The sequence below is a fragment of the Orycteropus afer genome, unplaced genomic scaffold (genome assembly GCF_000298275.1).
Source record: "Orycteropus afer afer isolate SDZICR_OR568_19922 unplaced genomic scaffold, OryAfe1.0 scaffold00187, whole genome shotgun sequence".
Lineage (NCBI taxonomy): Eukaryota > Metazoa > Chordata > Mammalia > Tubulidentata > Orycteropodidae > Orycteropus > Orycteropus afer.
Genome location: NW_006921774.1, coordinates 852,257 through 870,826, shown reverse-complemented (window position 1 = coordinate 870,826; position 18,570 = coordinate 852,257). Strand labels below are relative to the sequence as shown.

At 38.6% G+C, this 18,570-nt stretch overlaps 1 protein-coding gene across 1 annotated transcript in view; it reads left to right on the top strand.

Moving 5' to 3' along the window:
- NBAS (NBAS subunit of NRZ tethering complex) overlaps positions 1-18,570 on the top strand; it is a 750,019-nt gene that overhangs the window by 200,854 nt on the left and 530,595 nt on the right. The window contains exon 12 of the mRNA XM_042781864.1: positions 6,528-6,656. Within this exon, the coding sequence (XP_042637798.1) occupies positions 6,528-6,656 (129 nt within the window). The remainder of the gene's footprint in view (positions 1-6,527; positions 6,657-18,570) is intronic.

The window sequence follows — 18,570 nt, the reverse complement described above, 5'->3', positions numbered from 1 at the left end:
GGCTGTTTCTCTTCAATTTGAGTGGTGCCACATCAGCAAATGAAGATCTTGAAAGCTTTCTCTTTTCCATATGAGTAAGGCTGGTTTACTCAGATGTGGCAGCTCTTTCCCAGTCCTATTTTCTTTGCTATTCATAAGGTTTTCCCTGGCCAATTCTTTCAGATGTGGACGGTCTCTTCCTTCTTCCTAGTCTATCTCAGTCTACAAGCTGGGCTGTTACCTATGCACCAGCTGCATCTCGCTGGGTTTTAAACACCAGAGGCTGAAACTCAAAACTGAAGTCTGCATGTCACCACAGTAGGACAAACCAACAGACAACTTTGTTTTGCTGTTGGAAACCTCTCGTATCACCCCCAGCTGGGTCCCTGTGGCTGACTGTACCTCTGTCTGGCTTCCTGGCTTTCAATTCCCTTTCTCCTGCTCTTCTGCCCTGTTGTTTTGTGCGTTTTAAGTATGTATTACGAGATTGATTGACACTGACTGCAATGATGGGCTCAAGTATAGCAGGGTTTGTGGGGCTGGCGTGGGATCGGGCAGTGTTTGGTTCTGCTGTTCATGGGGTTGCTTTGAGTCGGTTTGGAAACGACTCAACGGCACTTAACAACAACAACAACAACATTTCTTATTTGGTTTTAGTTTTGATGTCATGTGTCCTGATTCTAATTTTTTTGTTGTTGTAGGTTCTCTATTGGAAGGACTTCCTCACAGATTTCTTGTAGAGTTGGTCTGGTTTTCACAAAATCCCTTAACTTTTGTTTGTCTGGGAATGTTTTGATTTCACTTGTGTATTTGATGGATAATTTGGCTGAATTTAGAATTGTTGGTTGGAAGGTCTTTTTCTTCAGTGTTGTATATATGCTGTCCCATTGCCTTCTTGCCTGCATGGTTTCTGCTGAATAATCAGAACTCAGCCTAACAAATTGTGCGTTGTAGGTGACCTTTCTTTTTTCTCAGGTTGCTTGCAAGATTCTTTCTTTGTCTTTGGTTTTGGAGTTTGATTATGATATGTCTTGGTGACTTTCTCTTGGGATCTGTCCTGGACGGGGTTCATTGAGCTTCTTGAACAAAAAGCTTTTCTTCCTTCATGATATGGGGGAAATTTTCTGTTAGCAAGTGTTCCACAAATTCTCAGTTTTTTTTTTTTTTTCCTGCCTCTTCGTATTCTGGTATTCCAATAAGAGGTGTATGTTGTTTCTTTTTATGTCATTCCATATAAGTCTTAGGTAGTCTTCATTTCTCTTAAATCATTGTTCTCATTTTTCTTCATACGGGCTGGTGTCAAGGGATTTATTTTCTAGTTGGGAAATGTGTTCTTCAGCCAGTTCTAGTCTCTCATTCTTTGCTTCCACTGTGTTGTTTAATTATGTAATTCTAGTGTTCATCTTCTAGATTTCTAACTGCTGTTTTTGTGTGAGTTCCGATTGGTTATTAATCTTGTTATTTTGTTCTTGGTTTTCCTGATTTCTTCCAAGATACTGTCTGTGTTCTCCATGGTTCTGTTTGAGGTTTCCTTAAGCTCTTGTAGAGTTCTATAAACATACCCTCTAAATTCCTTCTTGGATAATTTTATTGTCTCATCTTCCTCCATGTTTAATGAGATTTTTGTTTGGAATTTTATTTCTATTGTATTATCCTGTTTTTATGTTTGATATGGGGTTGCCTGTTGTTTCCTAGACATTTTGAAGTTGTTGTCTTTAACTGTTAGTTATATATTGATTTGTTTTGCCTTTATTTTATGTTTAAATCTTTTTGCAAGTATGGAGGTGGTGTATTTTATGTTCTTGGTTATTAATTCAGGTGTGCTGGGTTGCTCTGCAGTTTTGTTTTGTTGATAGAATCACTGTGGGGATTGTGGGTACAGGTCTCTGCTTGTCATAAAGGGGAATTAGAGTTGGGATGAAAAGGTATTGTGGTGGCTTAATGTGGTTCTCCTACTGGGTGAAGCTGAGTCGAAGGGGAAAAAGAGGAAGAAAAGAAAAAGAAAAGGAAAAAAAAAAATCATGGTGCCAGTAATAAGTCTCTGCTTTCCACATTTCTGTGGCTACTGCTGGTTCTGGGTTTTTGTTTTGAGTCTAGTTGGGATGGCTATCGATGATGCTTTTTTGTTACTCACAGACCTGCAGTTCAACATTGACAAAGACCCCAGTGGTTAGGATGCCACTACTTTCCATTTGGGTTGGATAGCCGCAAAAACTCCATAATCTGGACTACTCTGTGCGAAAGCTCTGTCCTGAAAGAGCTGGATCCTAGCCTTGCGCTGTGAGCTCATCTCAGGGCCCACCTGCCTGGGTCATGTTTCCTTCCCTCTTCCTTTCTGCTCCCAGCTCAGTGGCAACCTGAGCCAAAGGCATTTCTGCTCTGTTTCTCAGAAATGTTGTCCATTTGCTCAGCTTAGTTCCCAAGGTTACTGTCAGAAGCTGCTGTTGTGGGTAGTCTGAGTCCCCAAAGCCTCTGTTGGCTCCCTGGTATTTCTGCTTTCTTATTTCCTCCACAGTTTACTCCAGTTTTGTTTAGAGAGTTTTCTGTTTCACTGTCTCATCATCTCACACACTTCTTGGCAGGTAAGTTTATTTTTATTTTTTTCTGGCTATTTACCTTTCTTTTTCTTCTTCTTCTTTTTTTTTTTTTTTTTCACTCCTTCTCCACTAAATCTGGCGTTCTCTAACTTCATGAGCTGTTGACAGCCCCAGAATCCTTGCTTCAAACTACTGTACCTAGTTTTTCAGGCATTAAGATGGTAGAGGGAACAAAGATGTGGGCTACAGGTATGACATCATCTTCCTTCCTGCAGTGTAGGTTTTGAGATCAGGAGGTATGAGACCTCCTATTTTGTTCTTCTTCAGCTTATCCTAGGTCTCTTTCCTTTCCATATAAAATTAGTGATTGATTTTTCCATTTCCTTAAACAATGTTGCTGGACTCTGGATTGGATTGCATTGCATGTTTAGATTGCTTTTGATAGGATTGACATTTTTACAATGTTCAGTCTTTTTGTCCATGAACATGGTATATTTTTTGATTTATGTAGGTCTCTTATAGTTTCTTGTAATATTGTTTCATAATTTTCTTTGTATAAGTCTCTTGTGTCCCTGGTAAGATTTATTTCTAAGAATTTTATCTTTTTTTTTGTTGTTGTTATTTGCTGTTGAGTCGTACCCAACCAAGGCGGTATCTCTGTGAAAATAGATTGCCCAGTCTTCCTTCTGAGGAGTGGCTGGTGGGTTTGAACCACCAGCCTTCTGGTTAGCAGTCAGATGCCTTAGGCACTATGATGCTAGAGATCCTATAATGTGTATAGATTGGTAAAATGTAGCATTTGGAATTTGCTTTAGAAGACTCTATAGGGAAAAATCCCTGGGGTTGGTGTGTTGACTGGGGATGGATAAATGAAACAATCTTGATAGATTGTTGATATTAGAAGGTGGTTGTTGGCCACATGGGTATTTCTACCTTTTTGTGTTAGTGAAAATTTCTAAGATAAGTTTTTTTTTTCTTTGAAAAGAGTGTGTTAAGTTTGTAGTATGGATATCATAGTAGGAAATGAAATAAAGGGAATTAAGTATCAATACATTCAAAGCAAGTGGTAGCAATTTATTCAATGCATTTGTTGCTTAAGTTTCTCAAAAGTAAGAAAGAGAAAAACTAAAAGAAAAGGCAGCATATTCATTTCATTATTTTTCTGGTTACAATGCTGTTACTCAGTTATTCTCATTATTTATTATACATATTTTTTTGTTAAAGATACCCATAAGCTTTTCCTTTGTTTTCAGAAGGGCTTAAGTTGGGAGTCACCATACAAATCACATGTGACTTACTATTTAGGTCAAAAGAGTAAAATATGCTTGACCATACTTTCTTTTGAGGAGTGTGACTACTTGAAAGACCATGGACCCACATGATGAAGATAATCATGGTGACGTAGGTTGAGATTGAAGATATCTGTATTCTAGTTCTAGTTCTGTTACCTATACTATAACGATCTTGGGAAAGCATCTTAGCTTTTCAGGTTCTCGATCTTCTATAAAATCAAAAGATTGTCCTGAGAGTTCTTTTAGCTAATAGAAATCTTCACTTCTGAGGTCCACCATATGCATAACCACAAATGTTATTGATTCTAAAGTGTTCAGTGGAAGATGTCAGTTCTTTCCTTTTTTTCCCTCCTCTTATATCGTTCGGGAGCTCTGGTAGCGTAGTGGTTAAAGCACTTGGCTGCTAACTGAAAGGTTGCCATTTCCAACCTACCAGCTGTTTCTCAGGAGAAATATGTGGCAGTCTGCTTCCATAAAGACATACCAAAAACCAAAAACACTGCCGTCAAGTCTATTTAGACTCATAGCGACCCCTCCTTGGGCTTACGAGGCGGTATCGCTACGGAAGTAGATTGCCCAATATTCCTTCTGAGGAGTGGCTGGTGCATTTGAACCTCTAGCCTTCTGGTTAGCAGTCAAATGCCTTAGGCACTACACCACCAGAGTTCCCCCATAAGACATATAGCCTTGAAAATCCTATGAGGGCAGTGACTGTTTCTTGTAGGGTCACTATGAATCAGAATTGATTGGAGGACAGTGAGTTTGGTTATTTTCATCACAAAAGAAAGAATGTTATACATTTAAAACTTTGCTTGAAGTATTTTTATTGCATCCTTTTCCTAATCATTTGTATTTTAATCCTTTTATCTTTAGTTCTTCGGTTCTGGGATAGACCTATTATGTATGGTTAAAGTAATTTTAGTCCTAGGTAGAGAGAATGAAATGCTAATCTGTTCATGTATTTAGTTAGTTGTACAATTATTGTTTGTTCACTTCTTCTGATTCTGTAGTAGCTGATAGATGAGAATCTGTCTGCTCCTATGGTTTCTTTCATGTAATAACTGAAAAAACCTTGTTTTCTGGTAGGAAGGGACTGAGAGAGATTATTTGGATAAGCAAGCCTAGATAAGTCTTTCTCTTGTGTAGCTTTAGGTTGGCTATTTCAATCCATATGTTACAAAGTTTCTCAGTTTCAGCAGTGGCAACAACTAGGTTTGTTACTTTGGATTGTTTGGGATCAAATCTGGAAAATCTTAGACATTCATAATGTAATTTAAAGTAAAAGGAACAATATTTTCCTTGCTTTCCATCTGTTCCTATTACTCTTTGGCCCTGCCTTTCTCCATCTGTCTCTCCCTTCCTCTCTCTGTCCTTTTCTTTTATAGCATGAGGTTTTAGACTATCGCTGATGCATAGCTTATCCCAGGCATTTTGTAAATATGGATATAGGCCCAGATTTTAAGGAATTCACAGTCTAGTTAAGACCAACCTATAAAAGGACAACTCATGGTAATTGATGTGTGATATGAAGAAGAAGTTTGTTAATACTCATGTATTTGAGTTTAGGGTTATATGTAATTTATAACACTATATAACAGATGAAACTTTTTTCCCCCAAGTATTTTAAGTATGTATTATATTACTGTTATTGTAGATGACTATGAAATTAACAACTTTTTCTCCATTATTGGCTTTTCCAAAGGTATGCTTTATCTACGTTTTTTTGAATAAGTTATTTTATTTGTTTATTTTTTAATTGTGCTGTAGGTGCAATTACAGAGAAGAGTTTGTATACAAGCATTTCGTGTACATTTGGTTTCACTCCTGAGTTACCATCCTCGACCCTAACACACTCTCTTTCCCTCCCTTCCCAGTAACTGCCCTCCCCTTCTGTGCTCCTCATAGTTATGCACTCCTGTGTGTCCTGCATTTCCTCCATGTGAATGTTTCCCCTCTGGGGCCCCATGGTCCATTGCTCCAAGGGATGCATCTCCATAGGGTATGTGGGTGCGTCACCCTGGGTTGAGTGGTCTGCGTGTACATCTTATTTACTATTGGGCTGAGAGCCAGCCCTTGGGGCTGAGTTTTATTCCAGGTCCAAAGTGTATCCCAGGGCCATAGTATTGGGGGTCCCACCAGATTCCATCTGACCAATAATTCTGGTCGTTATTGTGTTTTTGGATTTTGTTCCAGGTTTTTCCTCCCACTCTATCTATATAGGATCTCTGCTTTTGATCCCTTCCTCAGTGGTCTGCATTGTTAGCCGGGCACCATCTAATTCTGGTCTCGAGGTCTATCATGTCCCAGGATTGATTGCTTCCAAATGTCCTTAGTTGTTTCATTCTTCTTCGCTTCTGACAATAGGAGACCATTAGCTGAATCTTTGATGGCCATTCGGAAACTTTTAAGAGCCCGGTCGCTACCCACCAATGTAGGTTGTGGAATAAGATTTTTATGTATTTTGTTGTGCTAGTTGAGTCAGTTGTCCCCCTGTACTATGGTACTGAGTCAGCGGATCCATTGGATAAAAGTCTTTATGGGCAATAATCCTTTTTCCATATGCTGGAGCATATTTAGTGTTATGATCCGTTGAAACCTCAATTGTTAAAAATCGTGCATAAAATGACATCCTTGAACAGTTTTACTAAATTCTGGGATGTATTTCTGTTAGGCTGCATGCCCTGTGCTCTGACCTGATTGTAATATAATTATTTTATAGGATGGGATCTTTAAGATGAGCCTTTCTCCAGATGGGACTCTCCTTGCAGCCATTCACTTCTCAGGCAAATTAAGCATCTGGGCTATTCCATCTTTGAAGCAACAAGGGGAATGGAATCAAAATGAACAGGTATGTCTTTTGGTTAAGACTTTTGTTAGAATGATGCTTTCTTAAGGGTGAGTGCTGACAGTTCTAATTTTGTTTTATTGTTAACTTGCTATAATGCACTGCATTTTTTTAGTCTTTTCATTCTAAAGCTGTCCTATTCTTTAAGTTAGGAGCTCTCGTAGCATAGTGCCTAAGGCACTTGACTGCTAACCAGAAGGCTGGCGGTTCAAACCCACCAGCCACTCCTTGGAAGGAAGGTTGGGCAATCTACTTCCGTAGTGATACTGCCTTGGAAACCCAAGGAGAGGTCGCTATGAGTTGGGTCCGACTCAACGGCACACAACAACAACAACAGCAGCAACTTTTGGGAGGATCCTGATGTTCTGATCATATGTGGGAGATTTCATTTTTGGGAAAAATGTTTTTTAAATGTTGAATCTTTGAATACAAAGTATTTTCTCCCTGGCTTTTTGTTTTCTTAACTGATTTTCATTCACCTAATAGAATATTGACCAACATCTAAAGCACACTAATAACACTAATATTTCATTTTGTGAGTATTCTGGAATGTTATACATGCAGGTAAGGGCTATTCACAGCAACATTGTATAGTATGCTCTTTTGGCTTATTGCAGTAGTAGATACATTTTTTTGCCTGCAGAGATAGATTGCATCTGCTGTAGCCCTTGTTGGCATATGCTCAATTTTTCATCTGATTAGGAGTTTTTTTTTTTTAATTAGTTGCTAGTAAATGCCATTATAATCCAGTAATCTTTATTTATTAATTTTTTTCATAAAGTAATTTTATAGTGATTTTTCTAGGGCATTAAGATTTTTATAGTGCTTTTTTTTTTAAACCACAACCCCCCCGATCCTCAAAACCTGGAAATGATTTAAGTGTAATATGTGAGTAGTTTGAAAAATGCTATCAGAAAAGTAATGGGATAGGAAGGAAATCAGAAATGGAAAAGAGGTACCTGGTAGGTGGAGATGAGTTCAGACTAGAAGTTTTTTTCTTGCATGGACTCCTCAGTCTTTTGAACAGAAATACTCTGAGAGCTTAGGCAGATAGTTCACCAGAAATTGCTGTTGCCTGATTGTTTCCTACTAGATTCTCAGATAGTGTATTTGACTTTTAAGTGAATCTCTCAATCAGAGGAGGAATGTACCTTGATTCTCAAACTAGATTTACCTTTTGTTACAAACTCACCAACTTGTTTTAAGGCTTGTTGTTTTTCTTATTTAGTTGGTATAAATTATTTCTCATGAATGCCTGCGTAAACTGGAAAAAACAGGTTTTTGGGCTTGCAAAACTGAAAACCAGACCATAGTCCTGGTTCCTGTGATGAGCTTTGGTGGGGTTGTGGCTAAGGCATTTGACTGCAAACCAGAAGGCTGGTTGTTTAAACCCACCAACCACACTTCTTGGAAGGAAAGTTGGGCAATCTGCTTCCATAGAGATACAGCCTCGGAAACACAAGGAGGGGTACCTATGAGTCGAATCGACTTGATGGCAGTGAGGTTTTTTTTTTTTTTTGGTATCCTTTGCTGAGGGAAGCAGTGGCTTAGGTTTAGTTACTGAACCTAATCCTGCTTTCACTGCCACTCTCACTGCTTACTTAGCATACTGCCTCATTACAGAATTCATCACAGCACACACCAGTGACTGCCTGTCCTCCATTTTATGGTGCTTTTTAGCACATGGTGGAGCTCTGGTGGCATAGTGCCTAAGGCATTTGACTGCTAACCAGAAGGCTGGTGCTTCAAACCCACCAGCCACCCCTTGGAAGGAAGATTGGGCAATCTACTTCTGCAGTGTTACTGCCTTGGAAACCTAAGGAGGGGTTGTTATGAGTTGGATCCAAGTTGAGGGCAGTAAATTTGATTTTTGGTTTAGCACGTGGACAGACTGTAGGGGAATCTGTCCTCTGAGACTCCAGTCAGGTTTAGCCACAAAAGAAATTCTTTTTGATGGAACATAGAAGAAATTTAATTTTACCCATTCTTGGCTTTAAAAGAGTAAGGTTATTTTAGAGTGTAGACTCCTTTCACCTGCCATCTTTCCTAGTCTCATGATTATGCTGCTTTATACCTGTGCCCTTGACCCTCTTTTCCCTCTTGGCTTCCTACTTTTGTCTAACCCTTTCTACTGCATTTTCTGAACCTTCATTCCATTGTGAGCACACCCCTATGAAGCCTCTTCTTTTCTGCCGAACATTATTTTGTATGTTTTTTTTTTTTTTTGCCTCTGTGTTAAATAAACTTAACTATAAGCTTATATAGCTGGTAGGATTAAGGTATGTGTATACAATATTCTTGTAGTTTTTACAGAATTAATAATAGCATCAGTTATTCCTTATTGAATACTTTGTCTCAGGGTTGAACAATAAGTAAGAAGAAGAGCTGATGTATGATTTCATAGCTCTTTAACTCTAATGTCTGTTTTTTCCATAAATGTATAGAAAAATAAATACATTTAAAAAGGTGGGAAAAAAAGAACATATTTATTAGGCTAATAAATGCCAATGTGTCCTGTGTGTATACTTTTCCCCACAATATTTGATATGTCATTGTCATTATTGCTAGGTGCTGTTGAGTTGGCACCAACTCATAGTGACCCTGTCTCCATCAGAATTTAATACTGCCTGGTCCTGCACCATCCGCACAATACTTGATATGATGAGTACATTGCAGCCACTGTTTCAGTCCATCTCATTGGAGGACTTCCCCTTTTTCTTTACCAAGTATGATCTCTTTCTCCAGGGACTGGTCCCTTTTAACAACATGACCAAAATAGATGAGACAAAATCTGGCCATTTTTGCATCTAAGGAGCATTCTGGCTATACTTTTTCCAAGACAGATTTGTTTGTTCTTCTGGTAGTCCATCATATTTTCAGTATTCTTTACCAACACTACAGTACAGATGTATCAATTTTTCTTCAGTCTTCCTTACTCATTGTCCAGCATTCACATGCATATGAAGCTATTGAAAATATCATGGCTTGGGTTAGGTGCACCCTAATCTTCAGGGACAACTTTGCTTTTGCACACTTTAAAAAGAAGTCTTTTGCAGCAGATTTGCCCAGTCAGTAAATCATCTGATTCCTTGACTCCTGCTTCCATAGGCATTGATTGTGGATGAATCAGTAAAATGAAATCCCTGATAACTTATATGTTTTTTCCATTTATTGTGATGCTGCTTATTGGTCCAGGTGTAAGGATTTTGTTTTTTCATCATGTTGAGGTATAGTCCCTACTGAATGCTGTAGTGTTTGATCATCATCAGCAAATGCTTCAAGTTCTCTTCACTTTCAACAAGCAAGATTGTGTCATCTGCATGTTGCAGGAGAATCCTCCTCTAATCCTGATGCTGCATTCTTCTTCATGTAGTCCATCTTCTAGGATTATTGGCTCAGCATACATCTTGAATAAGTATGATGAAAAGATACAACCCTGTCATACACCTTCCCTGATTTTAAGCCATTCATTACCCCTTGTTCTGTTTGAACAGCTTGCTCTTGTTCTATATGAAGGTTCCTTATGAGCACAATTAAGTGTTCTGGAATTTCCATTATTTGCAATGTTATCATAATTTGTTATGATCCATGAAGTCGAATGCCTTTGTGTAGTTAGTAGAACACAGGTAAACATCTTTGTGGTATGTAGGAGATCCTGGATAGAGTGGGAGAACAAGATGGAATAAAACTCAAAATCATTGGGAAAAAAAGGACCATGTGTGATGGTTTGATAGAGCCTGAGGGAACCACTGAGACTATGGCCCCTAGCTGCCCTTCACATCTGAAATTGAACCCACTCCTGTTGCTTCCAGCCAAACAAAAGACAGGCATATGAGCTGAACATTTACATTAGGTAGATACACTCCTTGGAGAGAACAATCATGGGAGAATTGAAGGGCTGTGTGTGCACAGGGACATCGCTCAGGGTTTAGGAGTGTATGGGAGGGAAGGACACAGGGAAGAGGTAACTATGGGGAGGAAGTGGGAGGGGAGCTGTTGCATTGTGGGAAATTGTAGTCAGTGTCTTAAGACAGTGTGTGTGAGCTGCTGTATGGAAAGTGAATTTGCTCTGTAAACTTTCACCCAAATTACAATTAAAAAAAAAAAAAAAACTTGAGAGGAAAAGTACATATTTCCATTGCTGATACCCTGGAGAAGGATTGTTGGAAATAAGGTAAATTTTTTAGTGAGGCTTTGCTGTTTGCAGAACACTTTTCATTTGCCACAGAACAGCCTTTTTAAGTAAAATATGTTGTATTCCTATTTTAATAGATAGCATAGTGCTAAAAGAAGTTAATGTGAACTCACTTAGTGTAAAAATCAAGATTCCATGTTGACTCAGGTCTTCTGACTTTATAAGTGCAAAAAGGGCAGAGAGACCACATATTCTGACCTCCTCTAACTCCTCAAGAGGAAGACAGAATCACCATCAATAGCCCAAGGCCTATTACTGCAAGGCCAGACATGCTGCCTCCCTCCAGCCCTTTCACTCACGGTTCCTTCCAAAGCACCCACCACCTCTCTCCTGGGTTCCATAATTCACTGCAGTGGCCACACAGAACTCACAGATTACGGGGTTTATTAGAGAATCACCAGGCTACAATTCAAGTTCAGGAAAAATGCTCAGTCTCTCTCCCAGCCCATAGTCTGTCTCCCAACAGTGCACGTTCCTTGGTGTCTTACTCAGCAATGCGTATCACTTTCAGGAGCACATGTCTCTTTCAGCAGTACATCTTCCTCAACCAGCAGTCAGAGAGACACAACTTCTGCCTCTAGGGGCCTGGCAGAGTGGCCAAACTAACCAATCATAACATCAGAATTCGAAGCACCTGAGAGAGAGCAGAACCCTCCCAGAACATTGTTTTGTGTTGTGCCGAACAGAAATACCCCAGGTGGATAACTTTTACAATCAGGAGTTCCTCAGTTGCTCACAGCAAATTCCACCATGGAGTTTACAAAGACTTATGGCTAGAAAAGCCACACTAAGTAATTTATTACACCGCAGTGTTGTTGTTGTTGTTATGTACTGTTGAGTCCGACCCGACTCATAGCAACCCCTTCTTGGGTTTCCAAGGCAGTATCACTATGGACTTAGATTGCCCAACCTTCTTTCCGAGGAGTGGCTGGTGGGTTTGAACCTCCAGCCTCCTGGTTAACAGTGACGTGCCTTAGGCACTATGCTACCAGAGCTCCTACACCGCAATAGGTTTAGCCATTTTTCCAGAGTATCCATTCATTGCACTTATATTTAGAAATACTTATCTGGGCAAATCAGGCATTCAATATTAATAGAAACAAGGAAGAGGTACCACTTGGTGTTTATATAAATGGCACCCCATGAATTGTGCACTTCATTAGGTGGAACCACTTGAAATGCACAAATATCAGTGAGAGGTATAGAATCATCCTTTACCAACTGTTTAGGTGTCATTGTTGTGTGATCTCATATCTGGGCTTCCTTTAAAGATAAGAATATAGGCCTGAAAAATGCACACTTCTTGTAGAGTCAGCAGGTGCTCTGTTTTCAGTCAAATGCCCTTAGGTCATCCTGATTAGAAAGGGCAGGTCATTGCCTCTCTTTTCGCTGGTCCATTTGCTGAATGGATGAACCAGATTATTTAAAATAGTCTGTATAGTAATATGTAATATATAGTCACCTGTTTTGGTTACCTCTGTGCCACTCTGACAGGAATATACCACAAATGGGATGGCTTGAAGAAATAGGAGTTTATTCCCTTACAGTGTGGAGGCTTTAAGTCTGAGTTCAAAGTGCCAGGCTCTAGGGGTTGGGTGAAAGCCCCTAAACCTTGGGCTTCAGCTCTACCTCCTGCTCCTGGCCCACTGAAGCTGGAGGCTTTTCTTCACTGAGCTGCTGGCTGCTAAGGCTGACATGCCCAAGGTTGACAAGTAAAATGGCATAGTCGTGATACTACCAAACCACACGGCAGGCCATTAATTCAAGTCCATTGAAATTCCCAAGGTCGGCAGAGCATGACACGGCTACATGCAGGGATCAAGCATGTCGTAAGCTAGAGACCATTCCCCAAGGCTTCTGCTTATATACAGGAAGTATATCACATTCCTTAGGCAGCTACTCAGATGCTCACAGTAGATTCCACCATTGAATTGATTACCAGTCTCATCATGGGGAATACTATATCCAGCTGCCCAGCCACTCAACCAGGCCCAGCCAAATTGACGTACAACCTTAACTACCACTTCACCTTATATTTTTAGCTTAAATATTGCCTGGGAAGAAGCTAATATTTATTGCTGCCCTTCAGGACGTTTGGGGTTTTCTTCATGTAATTTGATACTTTATGAGTTTTCATAAGGAGCATTGTGTGATTCATTGTGTTCTCTGTAAAACAATGATTAAAGATAGTTGTGCAAGTGCCTATTCTGATTTACTTCCATTCAGTTTTGAGTTGATTAAATGCTTTCACTTTCATTATCAATATGAAAATCCATCTGGCAAGAAATCTGTGAGTATTAAATTTTATTCATGTCTGGAATGTAATAAAATTGCTCAAGTGATTTTCATTTCAAATGTTTCCCATTTATTATGCTTATGTCTTTACATCTTATTTTTAGCCTTAATTTTTCACTCAGGATGTTTATTATTGGCCTTTGTGTACTTCTTTATATCTAGTGGACATGAACTTATATTTTCCATTTTAATTTTATTTTCTCTTAGTAAATGCTGGACTAAGTTTGTTAAATGGATAAATCAATGAGAGATAATTGGCAAGATGACATTTATCTGATTAATCCACAGCTATTTTCAGAATATCACTAGACTGAAGTTCTTGGGAATAGGCATTGAATATATATTTTGTCCACAGGATCTAACATAGTGTTTGGTATATTTAAATACTAATAAATGTTTGTGGAATGAATAAATGTTTGAAATGCTATTTTTATGGTGCTGCAGGCAGAAGCTTTGATATATTTATGTTCTAGTGGTAAAAAAAAAAAAAAAAAAATTGAAAATCCTTAAATCAAAATAAAATACTGCTTTAGCTATAATGCCCTTCTATAAAAAGTCTGCCTAAGGCACTTGATTGCTAACTAGAAGGCTGGTGGTTCAAACCCACCAGCCACTCCTTGGAAGGAAGGTTTGGCAATCACTTTCGTAGTTATACCTCCTTGGAAACCCAAGGGGGGGTCGCTATGAGTCGGGTCCGACTAGACGGCACATAACAACAACAAAATAAAAAGTCTGTACTGTGTTCTTAGGACATCCTCCTCTGGGCTACTGCTTTGGATGTTTTTAGACATATAGTAATACGTAATATAAAGAGATGAGACCTGGAGGTTGCTTCTCAGAATATATCAATGAGGTACCAGGAGTGGGTGCCCCTGGGTGTGCTTTCATGTGAGTCGTGGGGAGTTTGATGATCCTATTCTCAAAGAACCAGCCAAAAGAATGTGTATCAGATGTTGTAAAGCATGGGCAAATTGTGCTTCTCTTCACAGACAGAGTCCTTTGGGTTGAAGGAAAATAAGTTGGCTACTGTGAGGGTGAAGCTGTCTGGAGTGTTCAAGTTGTTAGTCTGGCTGGTTATGTCTTTTTGAAGTAGAGTTAAATTTGTAATTTGTTTGGGCTTTTTTCCTAAATATACCATATAGATAATTTCATCATGCTTGCATATATTGTGAAATTAAATCTTTAATTCAGCTATCTAGACTGAATTTGCTATGGCAAAAATGCTGGTAGGTAAAATCTAATATCCTGTACTTTAATTAAACTTACCCTCTTTCTTTTGAAATAAGTGAGCATTTTCCTACCTGTGTACTGTTTTTATTTTATGCTTTTTGCCTAAAATATCTTCTTTCACCCATTTTTCCATATCTCTACTTCCGTAGTGATACTGCCTCGGAAACCCAAGGAGGGGTAGCTATGAGTTGCGGCCGACTCATCGGCACATAACAACAACAACAACAAATCTTATCCAGTATTAGAAGTATATCACTATAAGGTGTTTGTAGTATTCTTAGGTCCCTTTCACCTTTCTTAAGGCCATATCCCAAATTATCTCTTCATTCTTTGATAATCCTTTCAACTAATACTTTTCTTTGGGCAGTTAAAAATTTGACTGTGATTTATTGTCATTTATATTTATTTCTTAGCTCTATACCTATTGAAGGCTACTTGAATGTAGTATTGTGATGTCTGAATTTTTTTTTTCCCATCTCTCACAGTGTAAATGTACAGTATTTATTGACTAACTAGAAAGAACAATTTTGAGATTGTATAAAGAGATCAGTAGTAGTGTGCCAGCTAATTTTTCTGTAACTTAGATATTAGTGCTCAATGATTTAATTAATCCATTAATTAAAAGAATGATTGATTCACTCATTCAGCATTTAGTCTCTGTGACAGGTGGGCACTGTGATGAATCTGAGAGTACAAGGATGGCTATGATAGAATCCTGGCTGCAGGACAAGGCTTCCCCTTGTATTTAAAATTCAGTTTGCCAGAGACACCCATTTTGAAACAACCTTCTAGTCTGAAAGTGTCAAGACACTTTGTGTCATAGTTTTCTAACACTACTATAACAGAAGTACCGCAAATGGGTGCTTTTAACAAAGAAATTTATTTTCTAAGTTTAAGAGGCTAGAATTCTGAATTCAGGGTGCTCGCTGTAGGGGAAGGCTTTCTGTCTGTCTCTTTCAGTTCTAGAGGAATGTCATGGCTCTTTGAGTTTCTGCTCCTGGGTGATTTTCATGTGAATTATCATCTCTCCTTTTGCATCTCTGCTTCTTACCTACTTGTTTAATCTGTTGTTTGTTGTTGTTATGTTAATCTAGTATATCTCAAAAGAGATCGATTTAAGACACTCTAAACTAATGCTGTCATTAATATAACAAAGGAAACTCACTCTCAAATGGGATTATAACTATGAGTATGTTGTTGTTGTTATTTGTCATCTAGTCACTGGACTCCTAGCTACCCCTCCTTGGGTTTCCGAGGCAGTTATCACTACGGAAGTAGGATTGCCCAACCTTCGGTTAGGATTTATGATGCATATTTTTCAGAGGCACAATTCAATCCATAAGACCTACGGTTCTGTTAAATTAGTAATGTTTTTTCACAAACCAACCAACCAAACAAACTTACTGCCTTCAAGTTGAATCTGACTCATAGCAACCCCTTCTTGGGTTTCCGAGGTGCTTTCTCTACAGAAGTAGATTGCCCAGTCTTCCTTTCAAGGAGTGGCTGGTGGATTTGAACCTCCAGCCTTCTGGTTAGCAGTCAGATGCCTTAGGCACTATGCCACCAGAGCTCTTATCATTAACTTTGATGACAAAAACTTACTAATCATATCAATGAGATTGTTCTTTAACTTTTCAGAAGACATTTTTATACAATCACATTGTGATGTATACATCCTTAAATTTTTTCAAGCCTGAAGTATAAACATTGTTGTTTTATCATGGTAACATTCACACACAATAGAAAACATAATTTTAGCCCTTTTAAAGTATACAATTAATGGAGCTCTGGTAGCATAGTGGCTAAGACACTTGCCTGCTAACCAGACGGCTGGCAGTTCAAACCCACCAGCCACTCCTCGGAAGGAAGGTTGGGCAATCCTACTTCCGTAGTGATACTGCCTCGGAAACCCAAGGAGGGGTCGCTATGAGTCAGGTTTGACTTGACGGCACATAACAACGTAACAACAACAGTACATTTGCAGTGTAATGAAGCCATCACATCTATCTAGTTCCAGAACATTTTCATTACCACAAAATGGGACCCCCCACTCACCCCTCTCTCCAGACTTTGACAACCTCTGATATGCTTTCTGTATCTGTGGGTTTGCCTGTTTTGGATATTTCATATAAATGAAATCATACAATCTGTGGTCTTTTTTATCTGACTTCATTTAGTTAGCATAATGCTTTTGAGGTTCATCCATGTTATATCATGCATCAGTACTTTGTTCCTTTTTATAGTTGTATAATATTCCAGTGTATAGACATACTACATTTTTAAAATTCATTTATCAGTTGATGGATGTTTGTGTTGCTTTTACTTTTGGACTTTTGTGAGTAGTGCTTCTATGAATATGTATGTACAAGTTTTTGTTTGAACACTTGTTTTCAATTCTTTTGGATATATATATACCTAGGAGTGGAATTACTGAGTCATATGCTAATCTATCCTCCCTGCCTTGCTCCTTCTCATCTTCCCTCCCTCCCTCCTTGTTCCTTCTGTCTTCACTTCCTTTTTCCTTCCCTCCGTTATTCCTTCTTTCAGCCATCCTAGTGCATATAAAGTGGTTTTGACTTACATTTCCTACTTATTAATGATGTTCAACATTTTTTTTCCATTGCTTTTGACCACTTACTTACTGTCTTTGATGAAATGCATACTCAAGCCCTTAGCATGTTTTTAAAATGGACTATTTGTCTTTTTGTTATTGAGTTGTAAGAGTTCTTTATATATTCTGGATACTTTACCCTTATTAGAGTTACAATTTGCGAATATTTTCTCCTATTCTTTGGTTGTCTTTTCACTCTGTTGATAGTGACCTTCCATGCACCAAAGTTTAAATTTTGACAAAAATCTCATTCATCCATATTTTATTTTATTGCTTGTGCTTTTGTTGCATTGCTAAATCCAAGACCCTGAAAATTTACTGCTATGTTTTCTTTTAATGATTTTTCAATTTTAGGTCTTAGACCCTAAATTGAGTAAATTTTTGTGTATGGTGTGAAGTAAGGCTCCAGCTTCACTTTTGTCATGCAGTGAAGTTGGAGCCAATTGTCCAAACACCATTTCTTTCTTTTATTTTAAATTTTTATTGTGATTTGGGCAAAAGTTTACAGAGCAAATTCATTTTCCATGCAGCAGCTTACATACACATTGTCTCTTGACATTGATTGCAGTATCGCACAGTGCAACAGCTCCCCTCCCACTTCTTCCTCATAGTTACCTCTTCACTCCCATATACTCCTGTCCCTTGAGCTGTCTCTCTGTGCACACATAGCCCTTCTATTCTCCCATGATTGATTTCTCTAAGGAATATATCTACCTAATGTAAATGTTTGCAAACCTAGTCCCTTTTTTTTTTTTCAAAAGATTTTGAGTTTTGTTCTACATTGTTTTCCCACTCTATCCAGGATCTCCTACATAGATCCCCCTCCAAGTGGTTGACATTGACACCTGGGCACCATCTAGTTCTTCTGGTCTTATAGTCATATAGGCTGAGGTTTGAGTGGTATACCAGTCATTTGGACTAACTGTTTCTATGTGTCTTTGGTTTTCTTCATTCTTTTTTGCTATGGATGAAGAGAGATCCATTGTTGAATCTAGATGGCTGCTTGCAAGATTTTAAGATCCCAGTCACTACTCAGCAAAGTAGGATGTGGAACAATGTTTTCATGTAGTATGTTATGCCAGTTGAGCTTGATGTTCCTTATGACTATGGTTCTGAGCCCACAGGTCCAACTACTTGGTCCTTCTGGGTAGCTGGCTGTGGCCATGAAGTGACTACACCTTGTCCCTTGTCAGTTCTACTATACACCTGGGAATTTTTATAGAACATCCAAATTCACTTGTAGGAACATTATCTGCCAACCGTATACAAGGTCTTGGGCACACTCCGCCCTGCATAGACATACCTAATAGTTCAGACTGTGCACCCTTCTATCCACCTGTATATCAATGTTTGCCTTCTGTGACAACACAGTACTATATGCCAGTACCATTTCTTGAAGAGATTATTCTTTCCCTTTTGAATGGTCTTTGTACCTTTGTCAGAAATCAGGTTACCATAGATGTATGGTTAATATTTTTTAATTTTTTTATATTGTGATTTGGGTGAAGATTTACAGAGCAAATTCACTTTCCATACAGCAGTTCACATATACTTTGTCTCATGTCATTGACCACAGTTAACACAGT